The following is a 26,193-nucleotide window of genomic DNA, read 5'->3' as shown; positions in this document are numbered from 1 at the left end:
CCCCGGAGGCCACACACCACCTATCGCCCTCCCCAGGCAGGTGCCTCCCCGCCCCATCAGGGAGGCGTCCGTGAACACCGACGTGTACGAGGTCACTCGTCCTAGTGGTGTCCCGGTCAACAAATGTCGTGGGGACCCCCAGTACTGCAGGTTGCCCCGCACTGTTGGGGGGACCGTCAGCAGCAGAAACTTCTGCCTCTTGAGGTCTAAGCGTAGGCTGGCGAACCATCTCTGCAGGCGACGCATGTGCAGCAGTCCTAGTGGAACCACCGGGTGAGCTGCTGCCATGTGCCCCAGTGCTTGCATGACGGTCAAGGCTGTGACACGTGGACCCTGTTGCAGCTTGAGAACCTCCTGCTGTAGGGCTGTCCGTCTGGACTCCGACAGAGTGGCTCTCAGGCTGACAGAGTCGAGCACAATCCCCAAGTATTCGGCCCGCTGGTTTGGTTGGGGGTTGCTCTTCTTCCAGTTGATGGCAAAACCCAACTTGGTCAGGTGAAGTATCAACTGAACTGTGTGAAAAATGGCCCATTGTTTGGACCTGGCCATCACGATGAGGTCGTCCAGATAAAAGAAGACCCTCATCCCCTGGCTGCGCAGCGGATGTAGCGCTGCGTCCACACATTTGCTGAACGTACTAGGGGCCAGGGAATAGCCAAATGGCAGCCTGTTGTATTCGTAGGCTGTTCCCTGGAATGCAAAACGCAGGAACTTCCTGTGTTTTGGTGCCACCTTGATGTGAAAATAAGCGTCCTTCAAGTCGATGGTTGAGAACCGATCGCCTGGTTGGACGAGTACCAGCAGCCTCCTTGTGGTTAGCATGCGGAACGTTTTTGCGACCGATACGTGTGTTCAGGGCACGGAGGTCCAGGATGGGTCTGTAGCCCCCTGTCGTTTTGGGAACCAAAAAGTATGGGGAGTAAAAACCTCGTTCCTTGTCGTGAAGAGGGACAATTGACACGGCCTGTTTTGATAGCAGGTCCTGAATTTCCCCCTCGAGGAACTCTATCTCTTGTTGAGAGGATAGATTCATCTCTTGTATGCCCCTGAACGCTGGGGGGAGCCCGCAGAACTGGAGAGAATATCCTAGTCTGAGGGTCCTGTCCAGCCAGTCTGTCAGTACGCAGCTGCTCTGCCATGCTTCGTAAAAACACGTGAGAGGACGCGCAGACAGCTGTGGAGCAGCTTCTAGAAAGCTGTGGTACACAATTTCGGCCCTCTCCGCCGCCAAACCCGCCATAAACGGGAGTTTGGCCCATGGGGGGCCCTCTGTGAAAGGGCTGAGTCGTCCCTGAACGCACCAGGCCCGTTGTCCGAGCTCGCGGGGCCGTCCGTGAACGCATCTCTGTTGTCCGAGCCGGCGTGGTGTCACCTGAACGCACCACCGCCGCCCGGCACCTCACCGTCATGACGTCCCTGCCGCTGTTAGATCCGCCCGTGGAAATAACTGCCACAGGACCAGAGCGGTCAGACACGTTGGCCGCTCCACTGCTGTTTACCGGGGAGACAGTTCGTGTTAGCCCGGCCATTTCACTGGAGCGGCGCGGGTTAAACGAGCGTGAGGCAGCCGTCTCATTGTCCGGAAACACAGCCCTGCCGTGCTGCTGTGAACGATGCTTGTCACCGCTGTAGCCGTTAGCTCGGCGGTGACAACCATCGCTCGTCAGCCGGTCAACACGCTGAGCCGGACGCACCGTGGAAGTGACACGGTGTCGGCTAGCAGCGCGCGGGGCTAACTGTGTGGTCGCTACAACCAGTGGGGAGCGATGTTTTCTTGTGCAGCCTCGCCGGTTGTAGCGCTCATATAGAGGGACAACGGTAGCTTTTACCCGGTTGACAACGGTGCTCCGCTCTACCGCGTCTCCCACAACGGGGACGGTAGAGGGTGTGTTGTGTGAGTGTGCTTGTGAAACCGTGACCGGGGGGCCTTGCTTGCCGGGCCCGCTGCGGGGATGTGACGGTGTAACACAAGCCACCGGCAGCCTGACCGACGGTGTAGCGGTGACTACACCGGCCGGGGCTGCGCAGCAAGCGGGGAGCATGGTGGAGGTGGGAGGGGGAATTTTTGCTCTGTTAGTGGAGTAACATGTTTTAATAAAAACATTTTTCACATCCACAGAACAGTGAACACAAGCAGAACATACAGAACCATATGAACAATGAGGGAGGGCGGCGAGGCAGTCTGCCGGTGCCGTCCCTCCCGTTAACTGTCACTCTGGTCGCTGTGTGCCCCAGGACAGCTTCGGCCTGGGTGTGCTGCGAGCCGCTGCGGGACGGGACGCGCTGGGGTCCCGTGCGGGGCGTTGCTGCGGCGGGCCCGCTGGGGCCGGCTGTGGGTCAGCTGGGGGATCCGCCGCGGAGAAGCCTCTTCGCTGGCGGCGATCCCTCCGCCTCGCTGTAGCGTAGCGGCGGGGCAGCTTGACCTCTCCCTTCTGCTTGGCGGCGACAGCGAGCGGTAGATGACGGCTCAGCTGCGCCTTTTCCTCCTCCAGCCTCTTTAGCCGCTGCGTCACCGTAGTGAGGGAGCCAAAGAGACCGTCAGTAGAGACCGGTGCAGCCAGAAGATCCTCTCGGTCCCTTCTGGGGAGGGCGGTGAGACCTAGCCAGACGTGGCGAGAGCCGACGCCCGACAGTGACATCACTCGTCCGGCAGCAGTAGCAACTCCCTGTCCTGTTCATCTGACCGATGGTCCGGCCGAGAAACTCCATAGTGTCAGGGGAAGGGGGGGCGTCGCGCGGGAGTGAAGCCGTCGCTGCTACGCCCAGCACACCGAGGTTGTTTGCTGCTGCTGCTAGTTGCGCGCCCAGCTGGAATATCTTGTCAAAATATTCCAGCGTGTCCTTATCCTGCAGCAGCGGTGGTAGTGGCTTTCTGTGTCCTGACCAGCCGGCTGAGTGTGGGATAATGAGCACAGCCAGAGCGTCTTCGAGCGGGGGCACACCGGGGAACACAGTCTCCGTCTCGCCCTGCACACGCGGAGGCGGCTCACCGGCTTCGGGGGCAGTGGGGGGGGGGGGGGGGGGGGCCGGGGAAGCCCGACACACTCCGCTGCAGTCGTCATGACTTATGGGAAGTTGAGCTTGATAGAAGCGGCGCCAAACACCGTCGAGCCGTCGGAGAGGGAGAGTTCATCCTCCTCGTCTCGTAGCGGCGGCGAGTCTGCAGCAGAGGCTGAGGCGGGTCTGGGCGGCGAAGCTTCATCAGGCGGCGTGGAGGTGGTGTACGCTGGAGCGGCGTCCTCCTCCTGCCGTCGCTGCTCCAGTCCGGCGGTGGCGCGCTTCCTCCCGAGACGCTCGAAGCAAAGAAGATGTGGGTCTGCCGGGGCGATGATGCCGTTAGGGCAGGCCGGCAGAGGCGTTGTTCCTGAAGCGGCGACTCCATCCTTGGAGCTAGTGTGACAGTGGGCACTCGCCGACGCTGAAGTAAAAAGGAATGAGGGCAGCTGGCGGTGCATCTGCTTATATAGCCCGCTAAGGGCGGGAAAGGTAGGCACGCCATACTGGCCGGCTACGTACATGCAAATTTCAGTGGGCCATCGCGCGTACGCGATTGGAGGAGAGATATACCCATAGAGTCCAGTAGAGGGCGAAGCCTGTGTGAGATATAACCGCTCGCTCCCTCCAGTTCGCCGTCGCTCCAAGCACTTAAAGGGATAGTTCACCCTAGAATGATATTTTGCTCATTATCTACTCACCCTCATGTTGACTAAGGGCTGGAAGAATTTTCAGAGTCCACCGTCCCTTCCACCTCCATGATGCTCGTATGTAATGTCCGTCTTGTGCTGAAGCCCCAAATTGCGTAATTGTTCCCGAAAAAAATTAATTAAGTCCACATTCCAAGCATGTTTGTAGCATTAGCTCCTAATGCGCAAGGTTCGCACGTGCGAACCTTGCGCATGCGCGCTGGCAGCGGAACACCGGACAACAGACACTAGGAGCTAATGCTACAAACATGCTTGGAATGTGGACTTATTTAATTTTTTTCGGGACAATTACGCAATTTGGGGCTTCAGCACAAGACGAACATTACATACGAGCATCATGGAGGTATTTGGATGTTTTTTTGTGTGTGTTTTTTTACGAAGAGCTCTGGTGTCCCTTTGCAACCGTTGCATTGAAATGCACTGCTACGCCAAGACCCCCTGTAACTCAGAGAAGGGACGGTGGACTCTGAAAATTCTTCCAGCCCTTAGTCAACATGAGGGTGCGTAGATAATGAGCGAAATATCATTCTAGGGTGAACTATCCCTTTAATGATACGACGGGGAGACACGGACATGCACGCTGGCCAGCTCACCGGACGCACCGCACTGCAGAAGCAGAGAGGGAGAATGGCAACCAACACACCTGTCCCAATCACACAACACAGCCCCGCCCCACCGCATGATCTGATATCGCCACGTAATTAACAGCCCAGGAGCGCTGTTATTACCAACCGGTTAGGGTTAGGGTTAGGGTTAGTCCTGGGCTGTTGTTTACTTGGTGATATCAGATCGTGCCCGCCCCACCAGCGCTCGCTCCCTCCAGCTCGCCGTCGCTCCACGCACTGCAATGGAGCGGAAGGATAAAGCCCCAGGGCCAAACAAAAGTAAACACGAAACAGAAAATAACACGGAATGCGTACCTTAATGATACGATGGGAAGACACGGACATGCACACCGGCCAGCTCACCGGACGCGCCGCACAGCAGAAGCAGAGAGGGAAAATGGTGACCAACACACCTGTTTTAATCACACAACACAGCGCCGCCCCACAATTAACCTGCGCAAAGCTGGCACAGCGCCATGCACTTGACCGGGGTCCGCCCGCTATTCAGACATCCCGCTATTCCAACATGTCTCTATTTAGACATCCTGCTATTACGACATCCTATGGCGAGTGTATTGTGCCAAATCAAGGATTACCAGGAGAAGGAGAAGGAGCAACCTCCCCTCCCGTCGCCGTCAGAACGTGTGGATTTTTGAATGCCGCCGGCACTCAACAACCAATCACTGTGTTGAGCGCCTCGAATTCGTGCATGAGAATTGACGTAATCCATAGCAACGGGGCGTCACCAGGACGTCACTCTTAGTTTGCTCTTAGTGATTTATCCTTAGTAAGAGTAGGTCTCAGCGGCTTTGTGAATAGCTTTTAAGAAAAGATAAAATGCTTTGTGAATACGGCCCCAGGTCTGTTTTCTACAAGTTCTAGTGAATGAACAAAACCTCTGCAAAGTGCTTAATTCCTGCTACAGTTCTTAAAGACCTGATGGTCCGATCTGATCCGCTATTGCGGCCAGACTCACGTGCATTAATTCTCGTCCATTCTCGAATTAATTATGATTAGATATTATTTCCCATCTTTGCTGAGCTGTTTTGTTTTAAATTAAATAGCTAAAAGCGTCCCATATAGATGCCTGTATTAACATACTGTGATGTGACTGTAGATATAAACTGCAGGTCCACAACCTGGAGATGCCCCAACGAGCCCCCCTCTGTTTTTTTCCACAAATCGCACACTTATTATAATTACAATTCTCATGGGAACAGAAACTTATCTGACAGCTTACTTCTTTCTCTGCTCCCCCTCACCCACCCCCCCACACACAGGACTGTGTCTTCCTCACACTCACCCCGGCCCCTCAGTTTCTCATCCAACCTGCCCAGTCAGTCAGAAATCATAGAACTTAAACATCATAACAAGAACATTATTGATTACAAGCTCTGTCACCAAGACATGTTTTTTTATTTTTATTGTTAATTCTATTGTTCTCTCTTTAGTTAACTCTTATGCTGTCATGTGTAAATCTAGCTATTGTACTGAAACGTGAGCTGGAATGTCTGAATTGTCTGTTGTTCAATAAAGTTGGAAGAAAAAAAAGTAGGCTACGTCGATCCCCTCATCGTCACTTTCCCCAATTTACAGTAATTGAGTGAATTCCAGTCTTTCAATATTGGATTCACTTTTTGTTTTTCTTAGGCCTAAACTGTGTTTTATATGCACTGACGGTGCTTTGTGCAGCTTAGGCAGTAGCGCCGTAGCTGAGGCGACGGGGGTGGCGACGGCGTATGGTGAGGCGACGTATGGTGAGGTGGCGTGGTGAGGCAACGTATGGTGAGGCGGCGTATGGTGAGGCGACGTAGTTCAGACGTCAATTCCACACGACAGTCTCCTTTGGCTGGGTAACCGTGGCACAATCCACTCGCCATAGACATCCCTCTATCTAGACATGCCGCTATTCCGACACTTTTTGGTATCGCTAGTCCGACACGTCATCTTTTTCGTCTGGGCTCTGGGCTTATGGCCTGGGGTCTCATTTATCAAAACTGTAAGTAAGCAGTGTAAAACTGCTGCTACTAAATGTTTTGCTTAGGCCTATGGCGAAAAGATACCCCAAATAGTTACACCTTTTTCAGATCTATCAAACTGTGCGTGCACAACTCTCCGCAATTTCTCTTTGCTAAGTCAAACTGGATCCAAGAATGGTGCGCACGTGAACACACCTCATATTCCGCCCCCGGAATGCCTAGACCAGTGATCATCAACTGGCGGCCCGCGGGCCGAATCCGGCCCGCCGAACCTTCCTATCCGGCCCGCGACTGAGTTCTAATAGTTAAAAAGTAGCTATTATATTTCTCGGTCTCTGTTTGTGTGTGCCTGTAAGTCAATGCGCTGGGACACGGAGACACGCAGACACACAGACACGCTCAAAGTGTGCGCCTGTAAGTCAATGTGCTGGGATAAGGAAACACCGCGGTAACCAAAGCCCCGTGCGTAAAAGTTTAGGGAGCCGACTGGACTGCAGGGTTTCCCAGCCTGCAGAGGCGAGCTGCCGCCGCCTTGGTTAATCTGGGTGTGCACGGGCGGGCCATGTAGCGTCTTTTGCGCACTCAAACCCATTCTGTGTAGATGCGTGTCATGCACGTTCACAACCCAAAAACGATGCGGTAGCAGCACGTGTTTGATGCCACTCGGTTGTTGTTTTTTTGTGCACGTCCGTGGCGCACAGCTGCGCGGACCTGCTTCTCCCTCCGGTGTGCAATTCAATTCAAAAAACGTTATTTATCCCCGAGGGGCAATTGTCCCGGTTCCCCCTCGGCCTGTGTCTCTCCTACTGTTTCCCACTGAGCTCTGCCTGTGTGTGGAAAAACGTGGCCTCCGAGATGTAGAATGTGTAAGGGAAACACTACTGACTACTCAGGACTACTGACTATCATCAGAACCGATTGTCAGCCTCCTTTCATATTTAGGCTGAAAATCACAGGGCAAGTCAGCAGTGTAAAGCTCCAGCATGTGGGAGTATCTGAAAGTCCAGCTGTCAAGATTTTTCATTTTATATCATTCCAAACACCAAAGATATGTATCAATGAAAATTATGAGTTTACAGGTAAAATAGAATATAAACAAATACATTGTTAGGCAAACGGGTGAATTTAATTTCAATCTCGGCCTATTTGAATGTCCGGCCCCCAAGGTGTCTGTTGAGAAAGATTCTGGCCCTTCAACAAATATAGTTGATGACCCCTGGCCTAGACACAACCATATGGTTAGCACGTGCATATAAATTAGCCATGTGCGCTCTCTGGAGAGGCTACAAAGTGACAACAAAGTGACAACAAAGTGACAACAAAGTGACAACAAAGTGACAACAAAGTGACAACGAAGACAACGGGGGGAGGGGGGAGGGGGGGGGGGGGGTGAAGCGAGATACATGGCATCGGGCAATAAATTAGTCAGAAAAATGATCTTGCATTTTAATAAGCTACAATATAAACAAAAACCTCCCAAATCTTAACAAAAGGGAGCAGAAAGAAGAATAATCTTATGTAATCTGCCCCTTTATCCCAGAAAATCTTTTTTTTTTCCTTTTACCTATGTTAAAACAATGTAAAGCAGGACGATAGTTACTATAACTTTGAACGCCTTTCCACTATACAGTTACAGCTCTACTGGACTCGGTTTAGGTCATTTTCCATTACAGCCGAGTCCTTCACAGTTCCTCCTCAGGGCCGCGTTGTCTCACTCTTTATTCTCTCGTCAGCTCCAAACACACTTGCACCTTGTTAACTCAGGTGACAGAATAATAACAGTCTCAGTAGCTGCAGATCAGTGTGCGCTGCTGCCAGTGTGTTTTTAAACTTGGCGGGTTTGTTTTTTCTTCTCTCTTATAGGCCTATGTAGCCTATTTGTGTATGAGAAACAGTGTCTCAGATGAAAAAAAAAAAAAAATCAGAAGGACACGTCTGACTATAACGTAATCAATCAATCAATGTCGGAAAAGCGGAATGTTTGAAAAATTGTTAAGTGCCGCTACTCCGACAATGAAAAAAAAAAAGTCGGAATAGTGGGACGCTTGAAAAATAATGTTAATGCTGCTATTCCGACAATTAGAAGTCAATGTCGAAATATCGGCATGTCAGAATAGCAGCATGTAACCCGAATTGGAATATGCAAATGAGAAATACACTATTGGAATATGCCCAAAATACACCCAAATAGGCTTATTTTTTCCCTTTACTCCTACCACATGAAAAGTAACATTTCTGTATTTCAAGTTTCTTGGAAAATTGATTTTAAATATTCAAATGAACTCAACACTAATTGACTTATGGTCAAGAAGCCATAAAGCCACAAGCAGCAAAAGACAGGGACAAAATAACTAACACATTCATGTCCATTCAGTAAGTTAAAGGACAATTCCGGGCAAATTCAACTCGGGGCTGTATTTTCCTATCATTTTTGGTCTAAAAGAAGGAATCTGAAGATTTTCAGTTTAATTGCTCCTGTTTTGCGGTAGTTGTGTCTGCCCCCCGCATCGCCACGGCAGCGATGAATGGGAGCGGATGCAAGTTCCGCTGCTTAGGCTGTTTACAGCCCTCAAAGCCGCAATTATTTTCCACAGACAGCATCAGATGGCGACTCAAACATGCACCGAGAAGTTTATTTACTTCAAGCAAGCCGCCGTGTTTGTAAAACTAGATCTAATTCAAAGTCTCCCGGAGTCTCGCACGAGACCCAAGTTGACGTGCTCGGTGTGTTCACATGCAGTCCGAAGCTATAGTTTGTGTCATAAACAGGTATATCAACTCTTGACTTGCTTGAAGTGTACATTTTTCCCGCAGACAGCGTCAGGTGAACACACTGTGCACGTCAACTTGGGTCTTGTGCGAGTCTCCGGGAGACTTTGAATTAGATCTAGTTTTACAAACATGTCCGCTTGCTTGAAGTAAATAAACTTCTCGGTGCATGTTTGAGTAGCCATCTGACGCTGTCTGTGGAAAAAAATTGTGGCTTTGAGGGATGTAAACAGCCTAAGCAGCGGAATTTGCATCCGCTCCCATTCATCACTGCCGTGGCGATGCAGGGACAGACACAACTACCGCAAAACAGGAGCAATTAAATTGAAAATCTTCAGATTCCTAGCCTGACAAGCCAGACTATATCATTAAAATGTCTAGTCTGGCAACGACCGGTAGACCTCGGCTCAATCCAGGGGGCGGGATGAAGGCAGTCTTTCAAACTGCCTCTACACCAATAGGGTAGCGCTACGACTAATCAGAGCAAAGAGCAGGATGACGTCGGTAGATTAAACTTTTCCCATATCCCGTCGGTAAAACACCAAATACATCCTTCTTCGAAATGAATGACTTGAGTGCAGTTTCTTGCTCAACTTTTAAAGAAAATGACAAGTTTAATTCTTTCAAAGTTGATGCCAACGCCGATTCAAACGATTCCTTTGCCAAAGCCGTTGTTTTTCACCGTCGCAAGTATGTCGTCATGGCGTTAAGCCCGCCCACGACTCTCTAAACCAGGGGTTTCAAACTCCCGGCCCGGGGGCCACATCCGGCCCGCAGCCCCCCTACATCCGGCCCGCGTCTTGACGTAAAAAATAAGGCTGTCAAAGTTAGCGCAAAATGCTTTTAATGGCACTATTTTTTTTTTACGCGCGATTAATCCGCTAACCTCGGGTCGCTCCGTAGTTTTGGGAAACAGAGAAGCTGCTTCTCTCCAGACGTGGCCACACAGGTCGGCAGCAGGGGCTGTCTCTCCAGGTCGGTGTACGTGTCTGTGTCTGAGTGTGTGTGAGTTACTACGGTTACCGCGGCGCTCCCGTCCCCCGGATATTTCTGCAGCTGGATTTACATGATCCGGTCTGAGACATGAAACTCATGGACTGAGGAGTCGTCCCACTGCGCTCTGCACGTCACACCGACGACCGTGGATTTGTACTGTGAGGAGTTGCTCTCTCTGCCCCGTGGTCAAACGGTGATAATCCACTGCAACATGTTGCTGTTGTTGACGTTATTGTGGTTGTGCGCGACGTAGAGCTGCCGCTTCGACAAGCAAGTTTTTTTCCCCCCTCAATTGCCCGTTCATTCAGCCTGGTGAGGGAGGGAGGGGGGTGGAGGGGGTGGTGTGTGTGTGTGTGTGTGTGCGTGTGTGTGTGTGTGCGTGCGTGCGTGCGTGCGTGCGTGCGTGCGCGTGTGTAAGGGGGTGGGGGGCGCCGTTTTATAATAAACCTGCATGTTTTTTCTCCTCATGTTCCTACACTAGAGAACTTGTTCTTGTCACCAAACGAGGATGCTCTCTCTCTGACAGATGATTTTTAAATACCATGAAAATGGTTTTTGGAAAGCATGGAAAGCATAAGAAACGTCCAGATCTGGATGTTTCTTATGCTTTCCATTCATATTGCTGGTATTTCAAGCAAAAATGAAAAAGATGTGATCAGGAAATTTTGAGATTAATAGCGATTAAAAATTTGAATCGTTTGACAGCCCTAATTATCATACAATATTTGAAAATAAACCCCGTTTTCAGAATTTTTTTTTTTTTATATACTTGTCTCGAACACTGAAGTGGCCCCCCACTGAGATGACAGTGCCAGCAGTGGCCCCCAGCTCATTTGAGTTTGAGACCCCTGCTCTAAACAGATAGAGTGCTGTGATTGGTGAACACAAACGGTGTTCGAGACTCAAAAAGTTCCTATGGCTTGTTTCTAGACTGACCTGCAGAGCAAATATATTTGCTGCCACTAGGGTGCGTCTAGATTTCTAGGCTATCAGATTCCTTCTTTTAGACCTAAAATGTTAGGAAAATACAGCCCCGAATTGAATTTGCTCAGAATTGTCCTTTAACCTATGCATACACAATCTGAAGTCACTTGCCAGTTGCCACACTTGACCTACAGTATGCATACACACAATTTGATGTCACTTGCCACACTTAGTTGCCACAAAAAGATATTGACCTTAAGAATTGACTGCACAATTTTGTCTCCAGTTGCTTTCTAAATTCATTTTTTATTAGTGAACAAGCCTTACCTAACAACTTTCCCCCCAGTTTGCAGAGAACATCAGAAGAAAGTCAGATTCGTCGTTTCAATGACTGTGTGTGATGTTATATTAAATATGCTGTTATGTTCAACAATATATGAGCGGGACTAAGAACTACATTATTTGGCCCCTGTTTTTGCTGCTCATGGCTTTATGGCTTCTTGACCGTAAGTCAATTAGTGTTGAGCTCATTTGCATATTAAACTTAATTTTCTACTTGTAATACAAAAATTTGTACTTTTCATGTATACTTTCATTGTGGTAGGAATAAAGGGGAAAAAGCCTATTCAGGTGTATTTTGGACATATGCCATTAATGTATTGCTCATTTGCATATTCATATTCATTTTCAAAGAAACTTTTCATACAAAAAATGTTACTATTCATGGATACTTTCATTGTGGTAGGAGTAAAGGGGGAAAAAATAGCCCCATTGGGGTGTATTGTTTTCTGGCCTGATTGGCACCATAGACTTTATACAGTAAATCAATCTGGGATTGATGAGAATTAAACAATATTTCCCCAACTATGATTTCTTAGGACTTTTAGTATGTTGTTCTGGACACCTCATACAAATGATGTATGGTGAAATGGTGGCTAGATTGCCTGCAGGAGGTAAAGCCTCAGTCGTGGTGCTCCAGGTCTGGAGTCTGTGATAGCCTGCCTGAGTGCAGCTTTTAGAAAGTTCTTATGAAGTAGGGATTTTCACATATAGCATTTTCTATGTAATGATCAGGTACACTCAAATAAAAAGGCATTTTCTTTGCACAAGTATTCACTTTTAATGTCTCAGCTTGTATTGTAACATTCTGTCATTGTAAGTCTATTTCTGAAGAACTGAACTGAAGTCATTGCAACAGGGACTTAGCAAAATCACCACAAAATATTTACCCAGAAATTATAAATCTGAACCAACTGTAAAAACAAACAAACAAACAAAAAACTGGTGGCAATAAAAAAAAGTTGATTTAAAATTTTAGGGAGCATCAGTGGCCTGTAAAAAATGGCCTCAATTTTTTTTCAGTGATGATAGAGGGAAAGAATCCATCTCGTTCACTTCTCCAATTGAAATGAAAAAAGCTGCTGCTGCTGCTCGGTTTGTAGATACGAGCAATTACAATGGTCGCAGTGGTTTGTCATTTTTAAACTGTGGGGTCACCAGAAAAAAACATTATACTGGGAAATACTGGTCTAATGTTACTATGATCATATAATTGCTTAGATCAGTGGTTCCCAAACTTTTTTGGCTTGCGTACCCCCTGAGCATTTTTGCCATACCACAAGTACCCCCTCCCTCATACGTGTTGATGATTCTCCAAAAGTGGTCATAATATAGAATGTAACACAACTGATCATGAAATGACAATCATTTTAATTTCTCTCTTCAATTTGTACAAAAACATTTTACATACAGTATATTCTCCTGCATTTTAGTTGTTTCTGGCTGTTTTGGTGTTTGTCGTGGCCAAATGTGTCTTCACAGAGTTGAATTTCAAACTTGAAAAAATCAATATGACATCATATTCAATACAGCAGCAGTGCCTCCCAGCTTATTTCTTTCCATTATTGTTCCATTATTCTATTTATATTATAATCGAAAGGACCTATAACAGGTGTTGTTTTTTTTTTAATTAAGTAAAAAGCTATCTTTTTGTCAGTTGTACAATATCAGAGTCTAATGTGTTGCTATTGTTTCATTACATTCATTACAATGCATCTCCTCTCCTCTGACGGGCAGGGTTCCCCCCTCCCTGCTCTCTCACAACAAACACATGTACACTCAGACAGCGGAGAAAAAGAGAGGAGTACACGTACCACACTTTGGGAACCACTGGCTTAGATAACTATCTTACTTTTCATGTTGGCTTGGCCTTATAAGTGGACAGAAATACTGGCATAGTGCACTAGGCTATGGGGCTAGTTACACAATTAGGTTTATTATATGCAATTTTGAAATTAACTGAGCACACCTTACAGCCAAGGAAAACGAATAATTTCAATCAACCCCTTAGCAAATTTACAGTAAAGGGTAATTGGAGTCAGTTGTTATAACCTACAGTCTTTTTAAAGAAACACAACTCCAATAGTGGGTCAAAAATATTAACATTTTGAGACATTTTAAATTGGATGTCATGTCAATGAGAAGATCTTGTGGATGTGTACCATGCCTCAAAAACATTGCATCAGCTGTCATGTCAGAGTTTAGATATTCAGCAGTCCAAACTTTTCTATGTAAGGAGATGACTTTGTTGTGTCATCACCCTCCAAATTGGCATCCTGCTAAGATGACTCCCAAAGCTCAAAGCAGAATGATCAATGATGCAACGTTGATCCTCACAATAACAGCTAATGGCTTAAAGACTTCATTGGTTCAGGTTATTATTTCTGTCCACAGGCCAAGCATGAAATACAAAACAGCAATAATGGTGGTAATTAAATATAGCATAATATAAGAGAATATAAGTTCCATAGGTTAAGAAATGTTGCATACAATTTATCACACAATATTTCACATTTATTACATATTTCAAAAACAAGTAATGCCTCTACTGCAAATACTGCAAGAAAGACAATGCTATTTATGTATGTGACTATAAATGTGTACTGCTTTCTATAAAGCCTTAGCATTTATATCTCAGCCTCTGAAGCAGCACACTGAATTGTCCAGCATTACATCAAAACTGTCACAGCTGAGAATGAGTGTTATTCACTAGTCAGTGGGCCACTGAATCACACCAAACAACAATTTAGAAGAGTTTTGCATTAGCAAAATCACCTTTAAATATTTTCCCAGAAATAATCATTTTGAAAGCTGATCTGAACCAGCTGTAAAAGAAAGCATAGATAAATGGATTCAGCATTGAATTGACCTGTGCAAGTCCGTCAAGAATTTCAAACACTGTAACTGGCACTTGAACATAAAAAAGCTGAAAGGTGATACAGAGAAATAACGGAAGCCAACATATTAGAAAAACTCCCATAACAGTTGCCAGAGTTTTTGTAGCCTTTCTCTCCATCTTACTGACAGCTGCTCCAGACTTTGTGCTCTGGATGCTGCGTGCCTGTCTCTGTGCAACAAGGAATATCTTTAGGTAGATACAGAGCATTACAATCACTGGGAGGTAAAAAGCTAAAAAAGGTCCTAAAATATTTGCAAGTAGAACGTCGATTAAACACCCACATTTTTCAAAATTGAATGCTGCAATGATCATGCCAATGCCTACTATAAAAGCGCCAGCCCAGCTCGCCAGGATCATGATCACAACATAGACATTAGTTTTAGTAGTACCATATGTTAGAGGCTTGCACACTGCATAATATCTGTCAATGGAAATACAACAAAGGTTCAGGATTGAAGCTGTGCTCAGTATTATATCAAAGTTGTCTCTGACGTGACAAAATACATTTATATCATAAAAACAAGTGGCTGTATTGAACTCCATGCTGAGAGGAAAGACTACAACTCCCACAAGCAGGTCAGCTACAGCCAGAGAAAGGATGAGAGAGTTTGTGGGAGTGTGGAGCTGTTTGAAGTAAATGATGGCAGTTATAACAAGAAGGTTTCCACAGATAGTTACAATAGACAATGAGCAACACAAAAGATAAAATAAAACACATATTGTTGAGAGTTTTCTTATCCGAATGTTTGAGACCTTCTCTATAACATAACATGGATGTATGTTAATAGTCGCATTGACAGTGACTTCTGATGCCATCTTCCTGTAAATCAGTTTTCATATTATTAATTAGACTATTGAAAAGCTCATAGTTTGTCCACCATAAATTCCAAACTACAAATCAGAAAGACTTCAAGTTTATACCTAAGACAGATGACAGCTCTTTACTGTGTGGGTGTGCTCAACGGACCTCAGCTTATATCTACTCATATCACATTACATAGTCAATAGTGTCTAAGCCGTTGTCAAATCAGATGTGAGACTTTCATCTTGATTGACTTCACCTGGAGTTAGAACAACATGCTGCACAATAGTCCAGATTCACTTTTTTAAACACTTTTCAGTTGTGTATTTGTAATGTATTATTTAGAAATACTGTCCTCCTTGCCAGTGATGTTACAGAATTTACCAAAGTATAATCATAGGAAAATAGAGGTTGCATCACAAGAATTTGAGATTTCAGTTGACCAAATAAAAATTGTTAAGAGGTATAAACATAAAAACACTGCCAGCGCTTCCATGTCATGTCTGACAATATATGTACAGTGTACAGGCATAAGGTCTCAGTAAAACCTCTGTCAGATGTCCACTAAACAGCCTCAGAAAAAAGTTGTCGGACCAAAGGGCGTCAGAAAGAAAGACGTCAGAGTAAAAGGCATCAGAAAAAAAGACGTCTGACCAAAAGGTGTCGGAAAAAAAGGCGTCAAACCAAAAGGCGTCAGAAAAACGTCATCAGACCAAAAGGGATCAGAAAAAAGTCATCAGAAAAAAAGGCGTCAGAAAAAAGTCATCAGACCAAAAGTGTTACACCGCGGGGTTTCCTATTTTTTCTAAAGAACCCCACTGGACATGGTCGAGGCCATCTGCAGCTGCCCACGCTAGGGGTTGCACAGACTAGTCCACTAATCGACTAGTCGACTTTACTGCTCCACAATGACGTTTTGAGCTTGACGTCGACTAGTCGCTGATAATGTGACAGTACAAGAGAGGAGCGGCTTGAAACAACAGCTGAGTGCGTTGAATGAAAAAAATACGAGCGCCGTCAAGCTGGATAGAACAAGATCGTACCAGACAGGAAGTTGGGCACAGAAAAGTACTGTGAGGAGCTACACTGCATATCTCCAAAATCAGGCAGGTTTCCAGGATGCCAAGTCGCCTACTCATTTTAATGTAACAATTGCCGATGAGAACCGGTGTGAAAAAGGAAAAAAGGAAGGAAAAAAAACAATCAATCGCAGACTTAAAGATCGATTACCATGGCAACAAACGAAGCTTCGAAGCTTCGATTATTTTGGGTCAGCCCTAATCTGAAGTCATGCAACCCCTAGCCCACGCCCTTGCACGAAGAAGGAGGTGAGGTCCTTCTTGGCTTCTTGGGCTTGGCCGGCTGGTACAGGATATTCGTCCCACAATTCGCCACCATCGCCACCCCCCTGACAGCGCTGACGGACCAGAGGAACCCTGTTGTCTGGAACGAGGACTGTGAGACCTCATTCCAAACCCTCAAGGCTGGCTTGTGCTTTTCTCCAGTGCTGAGGAGTCCTGACTTCGGCTAGTGGTTCTTGGGGCAGTCCTGGCCCAAGGTCATCCTGGTGAAGAACAACCTGTGCTGTACCTGAGCCCTGGAGAGCTTGAGTACTACCTGCTGGGGAGGCAGTTTGACTTAGAGACCGATCATTGGGCTCTGACCTGGATGAACTCCATGAAAGACCATCATAGTCGTCGCACCCGCCGGTACCTCTCTCTCCAGCCGTTCCAGTTCCAGATCTGACATCGAGGTGGCAAGAACAACTGGTCTGGTGTCATCACGTTTTTTGGTCTCAACCGATAGTTTCTACCCCCGCACACACTCTGAGGGGGCTGAATTTTTTTTTAACTCTACCGTTTTACTATTATTAGGTTTCAAATTTCCGCCAATTAGGGCACGGAAACGTTGAGTGACAGGTCCGGAGAGAGCTGCTTTGCGGCCAGTGGGCGGGTTCTTGGCCGGTAAATCCAACATGGCGCTGTTCAGGCTGCCATATTTGAGTCACAGAAACGACTCCCCAAAGCCAATGGGTAATTTTTTACAGTCTATGCTTAAAACCCCACAATTCGTTAATTGGTTTGCCCGGGGGAGGGGCTTAGGGGTGTTTAAAGGGAGCTCGGCTCACTCAAGAGAGAGTTATCTGCCTAGTGACATTGTGGGTAACTAGCTGGTGTGAGTGTTCAACCTTCATGTAAATACTTTGGTTTTTCTTGTGTGCACTCCGCCCTGTTTGGTGAACATTTTTGCCACTTTGTGCTACTCTTTGGGAATTGGTGTTAATAAAATTCACCACACAGAAGTTTGCCCACTGAGCCATCATTTTTTCTCTCTCATCCAAAATGAACCCGTGACACTATGTAGTGGACATCTGACTGAGGTTTTCCTGAGACCTTATGCCTTTTCATCTAAAGTCTGAAGCTGAAGCCTGACACCTGAGGATGTCCTGAAATGTACACCGTACGGTCACACACACATACACGAATGCAGGCACTGGCAGGCAGATGATATGGCACCAGGCCCAGGTTTCAATTTGAGTGTGCATTTCTGTCTGGAGGCTCATGAATGTTCATTGTTAACAGACTAAACTGACAATTTGTACTGTCTGGAGCAATATCACTAGAAATTGTTGACTAAATGACTAAACACAAGAATGTTGACTGGTAGTCGTGCCAGTCCAAGTAGGTGATTTAATAGGAGCATTTCAGGGGCAGCATCCAAGGGACCCGGCAGGCCTTGTAAACTGGCAAGGGGCTGTTTTGACCTCATCGCTCATTTTCTTAGGGTTGCTTATAGGGTTGCTCCCTCTTCCTGAAGACTGGGTGTCCCCCCATTAGATTTGGAGATGGTTCTACCTTCTGGCAGGGGCATGGCTGAACATACCATGCCTCCGATGCCATGGCTCTTAAGAGCATGTTGGCTCAAGAGTGATGTTGCTTTCTTTACTTTTGGGGCTAGTTTGGCAGGCAAGCATATTCTAATTGATGCATTCAATTTGTTTTTAGTGATTACTCACAGAGCATGTAATTGATTAGATTTACTTTTGTAATTGCTTGACATCTTTACAGAAGACCCTTTTTAATTTACACGTGTTTACAGTTCTGGATCATTTACCATGGCTTAAAAATGTTTCTTTGAGGTTTGGTGTCGCTGTGATTGTAGTATGTGATATAGCCTGCCTTAGTACAATGTACTGAAATGTAACAATCATGTACACTTCAATAAACAGGCATTTTCTTTACACAAGTATTCGCCTTTAATGTCTCAACATGTATTGTAACATTCCATGATCAGTAATTATAGGTCTATTTCAGAGAGTCAGTATAACAGGGAGTTAGCAAAATCACCACGAAATATTGTCCCAGAAATTATAATTCTGAAAGCTGATCTGAACCAGCGGTAAAAAAAAGCATAGATAAAGGGATTTAGCATTGAATTTGACAATGTAAGCCAGTTAAGAGTCTCAATCACAGGGACTGGTACTGGATGAAGAGAAAAAGGCAGAAAGGTGATGCATAAAAAGAAAGGGGTCCAACATAAAAGAAAAACTCCCAAAACGACAGCCAGAGTTTTTGTTGCCTTTCTTTCCATGTAATTGACAGCTGCTCCAGACTTTGTGCTCCAGATGCTGCGTGCCTGTTTCTGTGCAACAAGGAAAATCTTAAGGTAGATACAAAGCATTATGATCACTGGAAGGTAAAATGATAGAATAGGTCCAACAGTGTTTGCAATAAGAACGTCAACTAAACACCGTTCCTCACATTTCTCATTGCTTAAGCCAGCAATTATGACACCTATTCCAATAAGAGCAGAAATACCCCAGCACAGCAGAATCATGATTGCAACAACACAATGGTTTATCTTAGTCCTGTATGTCAGAGGCCGACACACTGCGTAGTATCTGTCAATAGAAATACAGCATAAATTCAGAATAGAACATGTGCTTAGCGATATATCACAACTACCCCTTATTTTGCAGAATAAACTGTCATAATAGAGACATGAGCTGAGTGAGAACACCATGCTGAAAGGAAAAACTATAATCCCAACAAGCAGGTCAGCAACAGCCAGAGAGAGAATCAGACAGTTAGTAGGAGTGTGAAGCTGTCTGAAGTACATGACAGAGATTATCACAAGAAGATTTCCACATATTGTAATAACAGACAGTAACACAAGGAAAATATATAATATGACACATACAACAGAAGGGGTTACTGTCAGTACGTAATTGAAGTTATCAATTTCATAGCAGGGATGTATGTCAGCCACAACATCAGTCCTGTTGAACGACACTTCTGGCTCCATGTTTCTGAGTTTCTAAAATTCAGCACATATGATATAATTAGCACTGTAAATGAATTTGCATTTGAATAATTGTTTCAGACAAAACCATGTAGAGAATGAATGATTTGAGTTTTCTTTGCCAAACATAAGTTCTTCGGTAAATACCTGAGTGAGTAGCAGAAGCAGCAGCAGCAGAGATAGCTGTTCTTAGCCAAGTCTAGAACTTAAATATACTTCAACCTCTGGTGCATTACCATAATTGTTGCACAATCATAAATGAGATACTAATTACACAACAAGTGCAGAGATGTAACGTGTATGAAGGCGGTTGCTTTTCTTTTTTTTCAGGATGAAGATAGAGTTCCACATTAATTTCCCAACCTTTATTTCTCCGGCGGCCTAATTTTACCATTTTGAATCAGCTTTCTCTTTCTAATTTTTCTCTCTCCACACCAGCTATATGGGAAATATAGTAGTCTAAAAAGTGAAAGCTAGTGCCTGTATTGGCACAAGGCCCATGTTTCAATAGTGACTGTCAGAATGGTGCTGATGCTGAGAAGCTGCAATGAAAGGTTATAGATGGCATGTCAGTGTCAAGCCCAAGGACAGCCAGAGGATACACAACAGAGTTTTAAAGGTTTTTAAAAAGTTCTCATAAATTAACTAAACTAAAGTAATCCACAGTGCTACATATTTTAATTCAATTTGAGTGTGTATTTCTGTCTGTAGGCTCATAAATGTTCACTGTTAATTGAATGGACTGAACTGTCTGTACTGTCTGGAGCAGTGTCACTAAAAATTGTTGAGGCAATCTTACCAGTAGTTCAAATTGGATATTGCGTAACTCTTCGAACCAAATGTATCTATTCTTAAAGAGGTACATTACAGTAGCCTATACCACGTCCTCCTCCATCATTATATTTGCTTTTGTCAGATACTTTTGACTCTGAGAGCCAAGTAACTCCCTGGTTGAACCATGCTTTGCATTAGAGATGTACTGAATCCAGAATTCGGTTTTGGAACAGTCCTCCCATTAAGCTGGCCTGCTCTCCCTGCCTCCCTTGCCTACCAGAAGCTTCCTTCTTCAGCTCTTGTTAACATTTTCATGTTTCCCACATTCTGTTATAAACTGTTTTCTTGTCTGTAACAACATCTATTGCACGTCTGTCCATCCTGGGTGAGGGATCCCTCCACTGTTGCTCACCCTGAGGTTTCTCAGATTTTTCCCTGTTAAAAGGGTTTTCCGTGGAGTTTTTCCTCAGTGGATGTGAGGGTCTAAGGGCAGAGGATGTTGTTATGACGCCATGTAAAGCCCTGTGAGACAAACTGTTTGTAAAAATGGGCTATACAAATAAAATTGCCTTGCCTTGCCCTTGCCTTGCCAAATTTTGGGCTTTTTGATGAGGTTCGATTTCTGCCAAACCTTGGAACATCAATCAAACCAAAGCTTACACTTGCCCTACGTACAATGACGATGCCAGCGATTACGGGAAGGTTTACGACCAATATTCTGCCCTCCCTGAAAGCACAGCCAGCAATCTGAATGCAGCATGGCGCATGGTCAGTTTGGCAGATGGAGGTGCATCGAGATGGGTGTGGAGGTGCAGCAGGGGGTGGTGTCACAGGTTCAGCTTGGCACAGTGAAAGTTTCATTCCAAAAAGCTGTGCCAAAGGGGCGCCAAAAGCCTGCCAGCTCCAACCTGGTCTACTCTCGGCGCAAGGTAAGGTAAGGTAATTTGGCTCATTGGTGCACAGTGCACACAAGTCACCAAGACCTCAGGGGCAGGGTTCCAAAGTTCCAGACACATGTAATAATAAGCAGCACAATGCACAATTGCGGACACTTTTCACCATTTGAAACACTTTTTGTACACTGTTGTGCACATCATATTCAAGCCCATTTCTCTTATACTATGCATGTCACCGCAAGACAAATTTCAGAAGTGATCTGATAATTAAAGTATAATCTTAATCTTAATTAAGTCCTGTTGTTCACTACAGAGGACAACTGGCCCTTTACAATGATATCTTGTGTGTGGGGGTGTGACCTTACAAACTTCCTGTGTGTCTCTTAAAAATGGCCGACATCTCAACGAGCACATTTGATGGGAAAGAGTAAATGTGAGCATGATATTGACAATTTAAAAGTATTTTGAGTCCTATATGTTGATTGTTTATTATAAATAAACATCTCAGCAACATGTAAGTGATTTTTCAGAACTGGATTGTTTACTTTTCATATGTAAAAAAGCTCATTTTACTAATGTACACTGTAGTGGACATCAGGACTCTGTACTTGAGTGAATTATTTACAAAATCATTGAGGGAGATTAAGAAATAGATTTATTGGAGGATGAGAGTCAAAGGAAGGTTGATGACCCTGTAGGAGAGTGTAAAAGTTCAGATGAGGAAGAGCCAGATGAGGGAGATCAAGACACAGAGCTGGTGAGGTGCACCATCGGCTTCTATGGGCCGAAACCAAAACATAGGATTTTGAGGTTTTAAATCAGTGCAAAATGAATGCCTATAGAAATATGATCCAGAAAACTGATATCATGATTTTATTCTTGACTCTAAATAATGATTAAAGCAGAAGTAAGCGGAATATTTGTGTTAATATAAGTCTTAAATAGTTATATCTTCCGACGGCAATCACTTACTTAAAGTGTTTGTTCTGAAACACGGGTCTGTCAGTCACTCTGCTCTGCTGTAAGCCGAGGAGAAAACTTTCCTTGTATCCTACAACCTTTATCCAATGAGGAGACAAAAACGGCATAAAGGGGCGGTCTTCTCTGTGTGTGCAGCCAAGGGATGCGCGTGAATGTGGTGACGTAGGGACGAGGGCGGGGACTGCTAACTCCATCCTTCTGCTTTAATCAATGAAAACTGTTCATGGATGGACAACAAGTTTTTTGTTGAGGTATTAAAGGGATAGTTCAACATTGGTGTAAGCTATTTTTGGTGTAAGCTATTTTTAGAACGGCGGAGCGGAGCAGCAGGCTGCTCAGAGCTACGCTATGTATGTACGCTATGTTTCCCTCATCAAACTCATCAAATACAAAATCCCAAAACTCCAAAACGCTTTTGTGGACAAGTTGTGACCTGCACAATCACCACGCTATGAGATAATAATGGAACGTTACGAAACTGAGCTGTTTTCGAGGTAAATACAAGGTAAATACAGAGTCTGCTTGCTGAAAAACTGTCCCTGAACGCAACGCGCATCAGCGGTTTTGCATGAATTTACCTCTAAAACAACTCCACCTCGTAACGTTCCGTTATTATCTCATAGCGTGGTGAATGTGCAGGTCACAACTTGTCCACCGGAGCATTTTTGAGTTGTTGGGTTGTGTATTTGATGAGTTTGATGAGGGAAACCAAGAAATTCCCTTATGGGGCGTTCACACCGGATGCGATAGACGCGAATACAATCGCGTCAGATGCTTCATTTGCGCCGCTTGGTCATTTTGGATCATTCGCGTCATTCGCTTCATTCACGCTTGATACTCGAAAAAAAAAAAAGATACATGTGACTGTTGTCGTGGAGGTAATTGTTGAACTATTGTCGGTGAGGCGGACGTTGCACATCAAGCACGGTTAATGCACGTGTGACAGTGGTGGTCCTGTCACTATGCCTCCAATTGATCATGTGCCCTGGCTACTTAGCCAAAGGGATGTCCCTTTGGGTGACTGGCAAGCACACGTGACTCTTACCCGGGAGGTGTGGGTTCAATCCCCGCCCGGGCCCTCTTCACCTTGCCACACACGGTTAATATTTAGGTGCTCCTGATACTCATGCACAGAAACCATGCATCACGTATCACACACACAGAGAGACACAGTCGAGTATAGCCTACTAGCAGTGTCTCCTCCTCAGCTCTGTTCAGCTGCTGGCTCGGTGTCGGACCGGGTGCCCACACACAGCGACAAGCCCCCTGCTTTCATGTCGCTGATTGGATGTCGCAGCGCGATGCCGCCTGAAAAGTTCAATATTTTCAACTTTATTCGCGCCGCTTCATTCGCACCGCGTCTCATCGCGCCAGACGCTGCATTCGCGCCGCCACCGCCTGAATCGCGTGTCATCGCGCCATCTAAATGCTCAATGAAATACCATCTCAGGAAGAATGTCTAATGATGGAATCAGATAGATAAACAGTGTAGTTGATAAAAAAAAAGAAAGAAAACCCCATAATTGACATTAGTTTTTTATATATATTACTGTACTTTACAAGATAATTCTAGTCTTTCCATGTATGCATTCCATGCATTATAAGCATCAAAATATGTTGTATTCCATATTGTAAAATTAAAATTAAATTACATTTTCATATTTTTTTCTTTGCAATTTGTTCTTTACCACCCTAACACTTAATGTAGGCTATCTAAAAAAAAAAAAAAAAAATGAAATGAAGGAAATAGAGTGATACTGATACACCATGGCTTTATTGAACATGTGTAATTGGATCAGTGTAGTTCCAGTTAATCTGTTTGCCCTTGTCTGCTTTGTAATATTTTTCCGGGTAGTTGGTATCAGTAGCAGTATGATGCAGGTTGATAAAAAAAAAAAAAAAAAAATTGATCCAAATGCTCACTTAGGGTTTCATAATGAGGTCTCCAATTACATGATGTGATGCAATAGTCCTCAATTAGAAGTGTGAATGTATGGTGCAGTCCATGGTCCCTGAGCTCCCTGTGTGTGTGTGTGTGTGTGTGTGTGTGTGTGTGTGTGTGTGTGTGTGTGTGTGTGTGTGTGTGTGCGCGTACACATACTCCTCCCAACTGTCTGCATTATCTCACCTCTTCTACCTTGGGCCTTATTGTTTTCCAATGATAACAAAACAAAACAAAACAAAACAGTCCTTAGCCACTGATGATAGGAATTAGGACATAACACACCCACAGAGTCCAATGTAATGAGGAACAAGACAACACCTTAACAAGACAACAACACTTTGAGCTTACATCTGTATTTTCCCGGGAGTACATTCAGTGTTTTTGTTGACTAACAGGTGTCAAACTTCACTCTAGCACCCTTCCTGTTTGTTAGAAAACTTTTAGTTAATTTCCTCATTAGAGATGTTATTTGGATATCACCTGACATAAACAGACTTGATTATGTACCTCATTTCACAAACAAGTTGTGTGGCTGCACATTGTTGGTTTGTACAGACTCTTCGAGCCTTTGGATGAGCTACTTTTAGCCTATAGGCCTCTTGCCGTTCAGTGTCTGTGATACACACAGGCAGACAATGGTTACAAATGTTAGGCCTTTACATATTAGTTAACAAACTATAGTCACCATAGTCATATGATTAATAAAATTTAAGAGATTAGCATCATAAGTATTGGAAAGCAACCCATATCACTGGTGGTTAAATTATGTATAAAGGTGCGTACAGAAGAACAGCATGCCTGAAAGATTTAATCTTTGAAAGCTTCCTTGTTTTTCAAAGATCAAATCTTTCAGGCATGAAAGACAATGTGATGCAGATGAGAGGGAGATTACCTTCATGGTTCAACGAAAAACAACATATAGTACAATACATTCAGAAAGTATTCTGACCCCTTCAGATGTTTTCACATTGTGTTATGTTGTAGCCCTTTGCTACAATTTGTTTATTTTTTTATGTATTGATTGATTTAAGGATCACCATTAGCTGATGCCAATGGCACAAGCTAGTCTTCCTGAGGTCCGAAAAACCTTACATCAAAAAAGATAATTTCCAATATCACATCAGTCAAATCTTAATACATCGTGTTTACAGTGATACTAACACATTGATGCTGCGTAATCTTACATTTTATGCCTTAACATTTGATTGCATTTAAATAAGTTGATATTAGTTCATAGCAATCATTTGTTAACAGGGATAAGACATTATGCTAAACTGCCAACTGAGCAGTTCATAGCATATGATCTACTTATCTGGTGTTTGTCCTGTATGTTATCAGAGTTCAGGCTAATGTCTGTTGTTCTGAGCCTCTCTTTATTGTATTTCAGGGAGTTTACACTGTGGGAACCTTGGCCAGCTTTCACTGAGACACACTGTCTTCATTCTAAAGGCCTGTCCTGTTGAAACTTTAGAAGTGAATACACAGAAGTATGTAACCAAGTGACAGGTATGTAAACTATGCAGACAAACAGGGTTATGTTGGAATGAAACAGCTGCTTGATCTTAATTCATTGTGTTAGTTGGCCTGTGTTTTGCTTTCAGTTTAGCACACAGGAGATCCGCTGATACAAGCTATTTTAGACTTTCTGCCTGGAGTGTGCAGCTTGATAGCCTCAGTTGTTTAAATGGCTTTTTCAAGAGTTTAAAACAGTCAAGTCAACTTGAAACGTGATAAATCAGTGTTAACCATCAGCTCACAGAACAAATAATTATTCTTAATCTTAACACTAAAGAGATCAGCTGATCGTGTTCAGCTGTTGCAGACAGGCAGCATTATTTTTTCATATAGACATTGACCCCAATACTTTGAATACTACTTATCACCACTATGTTTTTCAACAGCCACACAAATTCTTTGTTGCTGAGAGTGGGGGAACAGACACACGGTAAACAATCGTCTCAGTTTGGAACCAAACTGGCGATCTCCTACACAAGGGCCTGAGCCAGTATGGGACATCCTTGCTAATCACCCAAACCCCCCTAAAGGATGTTGAGAGAATTTTTACAAACGCAAAATGACATGGTAGCAAAGGGAACACATGCTGTCAATTTCCAGTGACAGTTTGACAGTATGACATCTATAAGGTGTTATTGGAGTGGCACTCACGCAGGTGCGTGCCACTGGTGGATCCACCCAGTTCTGCAAAACAGTTTTGCTGTTCCTCAGTGTGACTTTATGAATCTATTGTCTTTGGTGCCACAGTAGGCTACGGTGACAG

General features: G+C 44.7%; 2 protein-coding genes across 2 annotated transcripts; both read right to left on the bottom strand.

Moving 5' to 3' along the window:
• Window positions 1–14,062: 14,062 nt before the first annotated feature.
• LOC146962196 (trace amine-associated receptor 1-like) lies at window positions 14,063–15,031 on the bottom strand. The gene has a single exon (XM_085770084.1). It carries the CDS (start codon window positions 15,029–15,031, stop codon window positions 14,063–14,065), a length of 969 nt encoding a protein of 322 aa, XP_085626210.1.
• Window positions 15,032–18,334: 3,303 nt separating this feature from the next.
• On the bottom strand, window positions 18,335–19,349 carry LOC146962195 (trace amine-associated receptor 1-like). The gene has a single exon (XM_085770081.1). It carries the CDS (start codon window positions 19,320–19,322, stop codon window positions 18,336–18,338), a length of 987 nt encoding a protein of 328 aa, XP_085626207.1. The 5' UTR covers window positions 19,323–19,349; the 3' UTR covers window position 18,335.
• Window positions 19,350–26,193: the final 6,844 nt, after the last annotated feature.

This window comes from Trachurus japonicus, chromosome 24, assembly GCF_045865225.1.
Source record: "Trachurus japonicus isolate A0001 chromosome 24, Traja_1.0".
Lineage (NCBI taxonomy): Eukaryota > Metazoa > Chordata > Actinopteri > Carangiformes > Carangidae > Trachurus > Trachurus japonicus.
The sequence above is the reverse complement of the archived record's forward strand: the minus strand, read 5'-3'. Positions and strand labels throughout refer to the sequence as shown.

Bases quoted from the DNA above. Each gene is read 5' to 3' on its own strand.
- LOC146962196 (XM_085770084.1), bottom strand. From the start codon at position 15,031: ATGGCATCAGAAGTCACTGTCAATGCGACTATTAACATACATCCATGT.
- LOC146962195 (XM_085770081.1), bottom strand. From the start codon at position 19,322: ATGGAGCCAGAAGTGTCGTTCAACAGGACTGATGTTGTGGCTGACATA.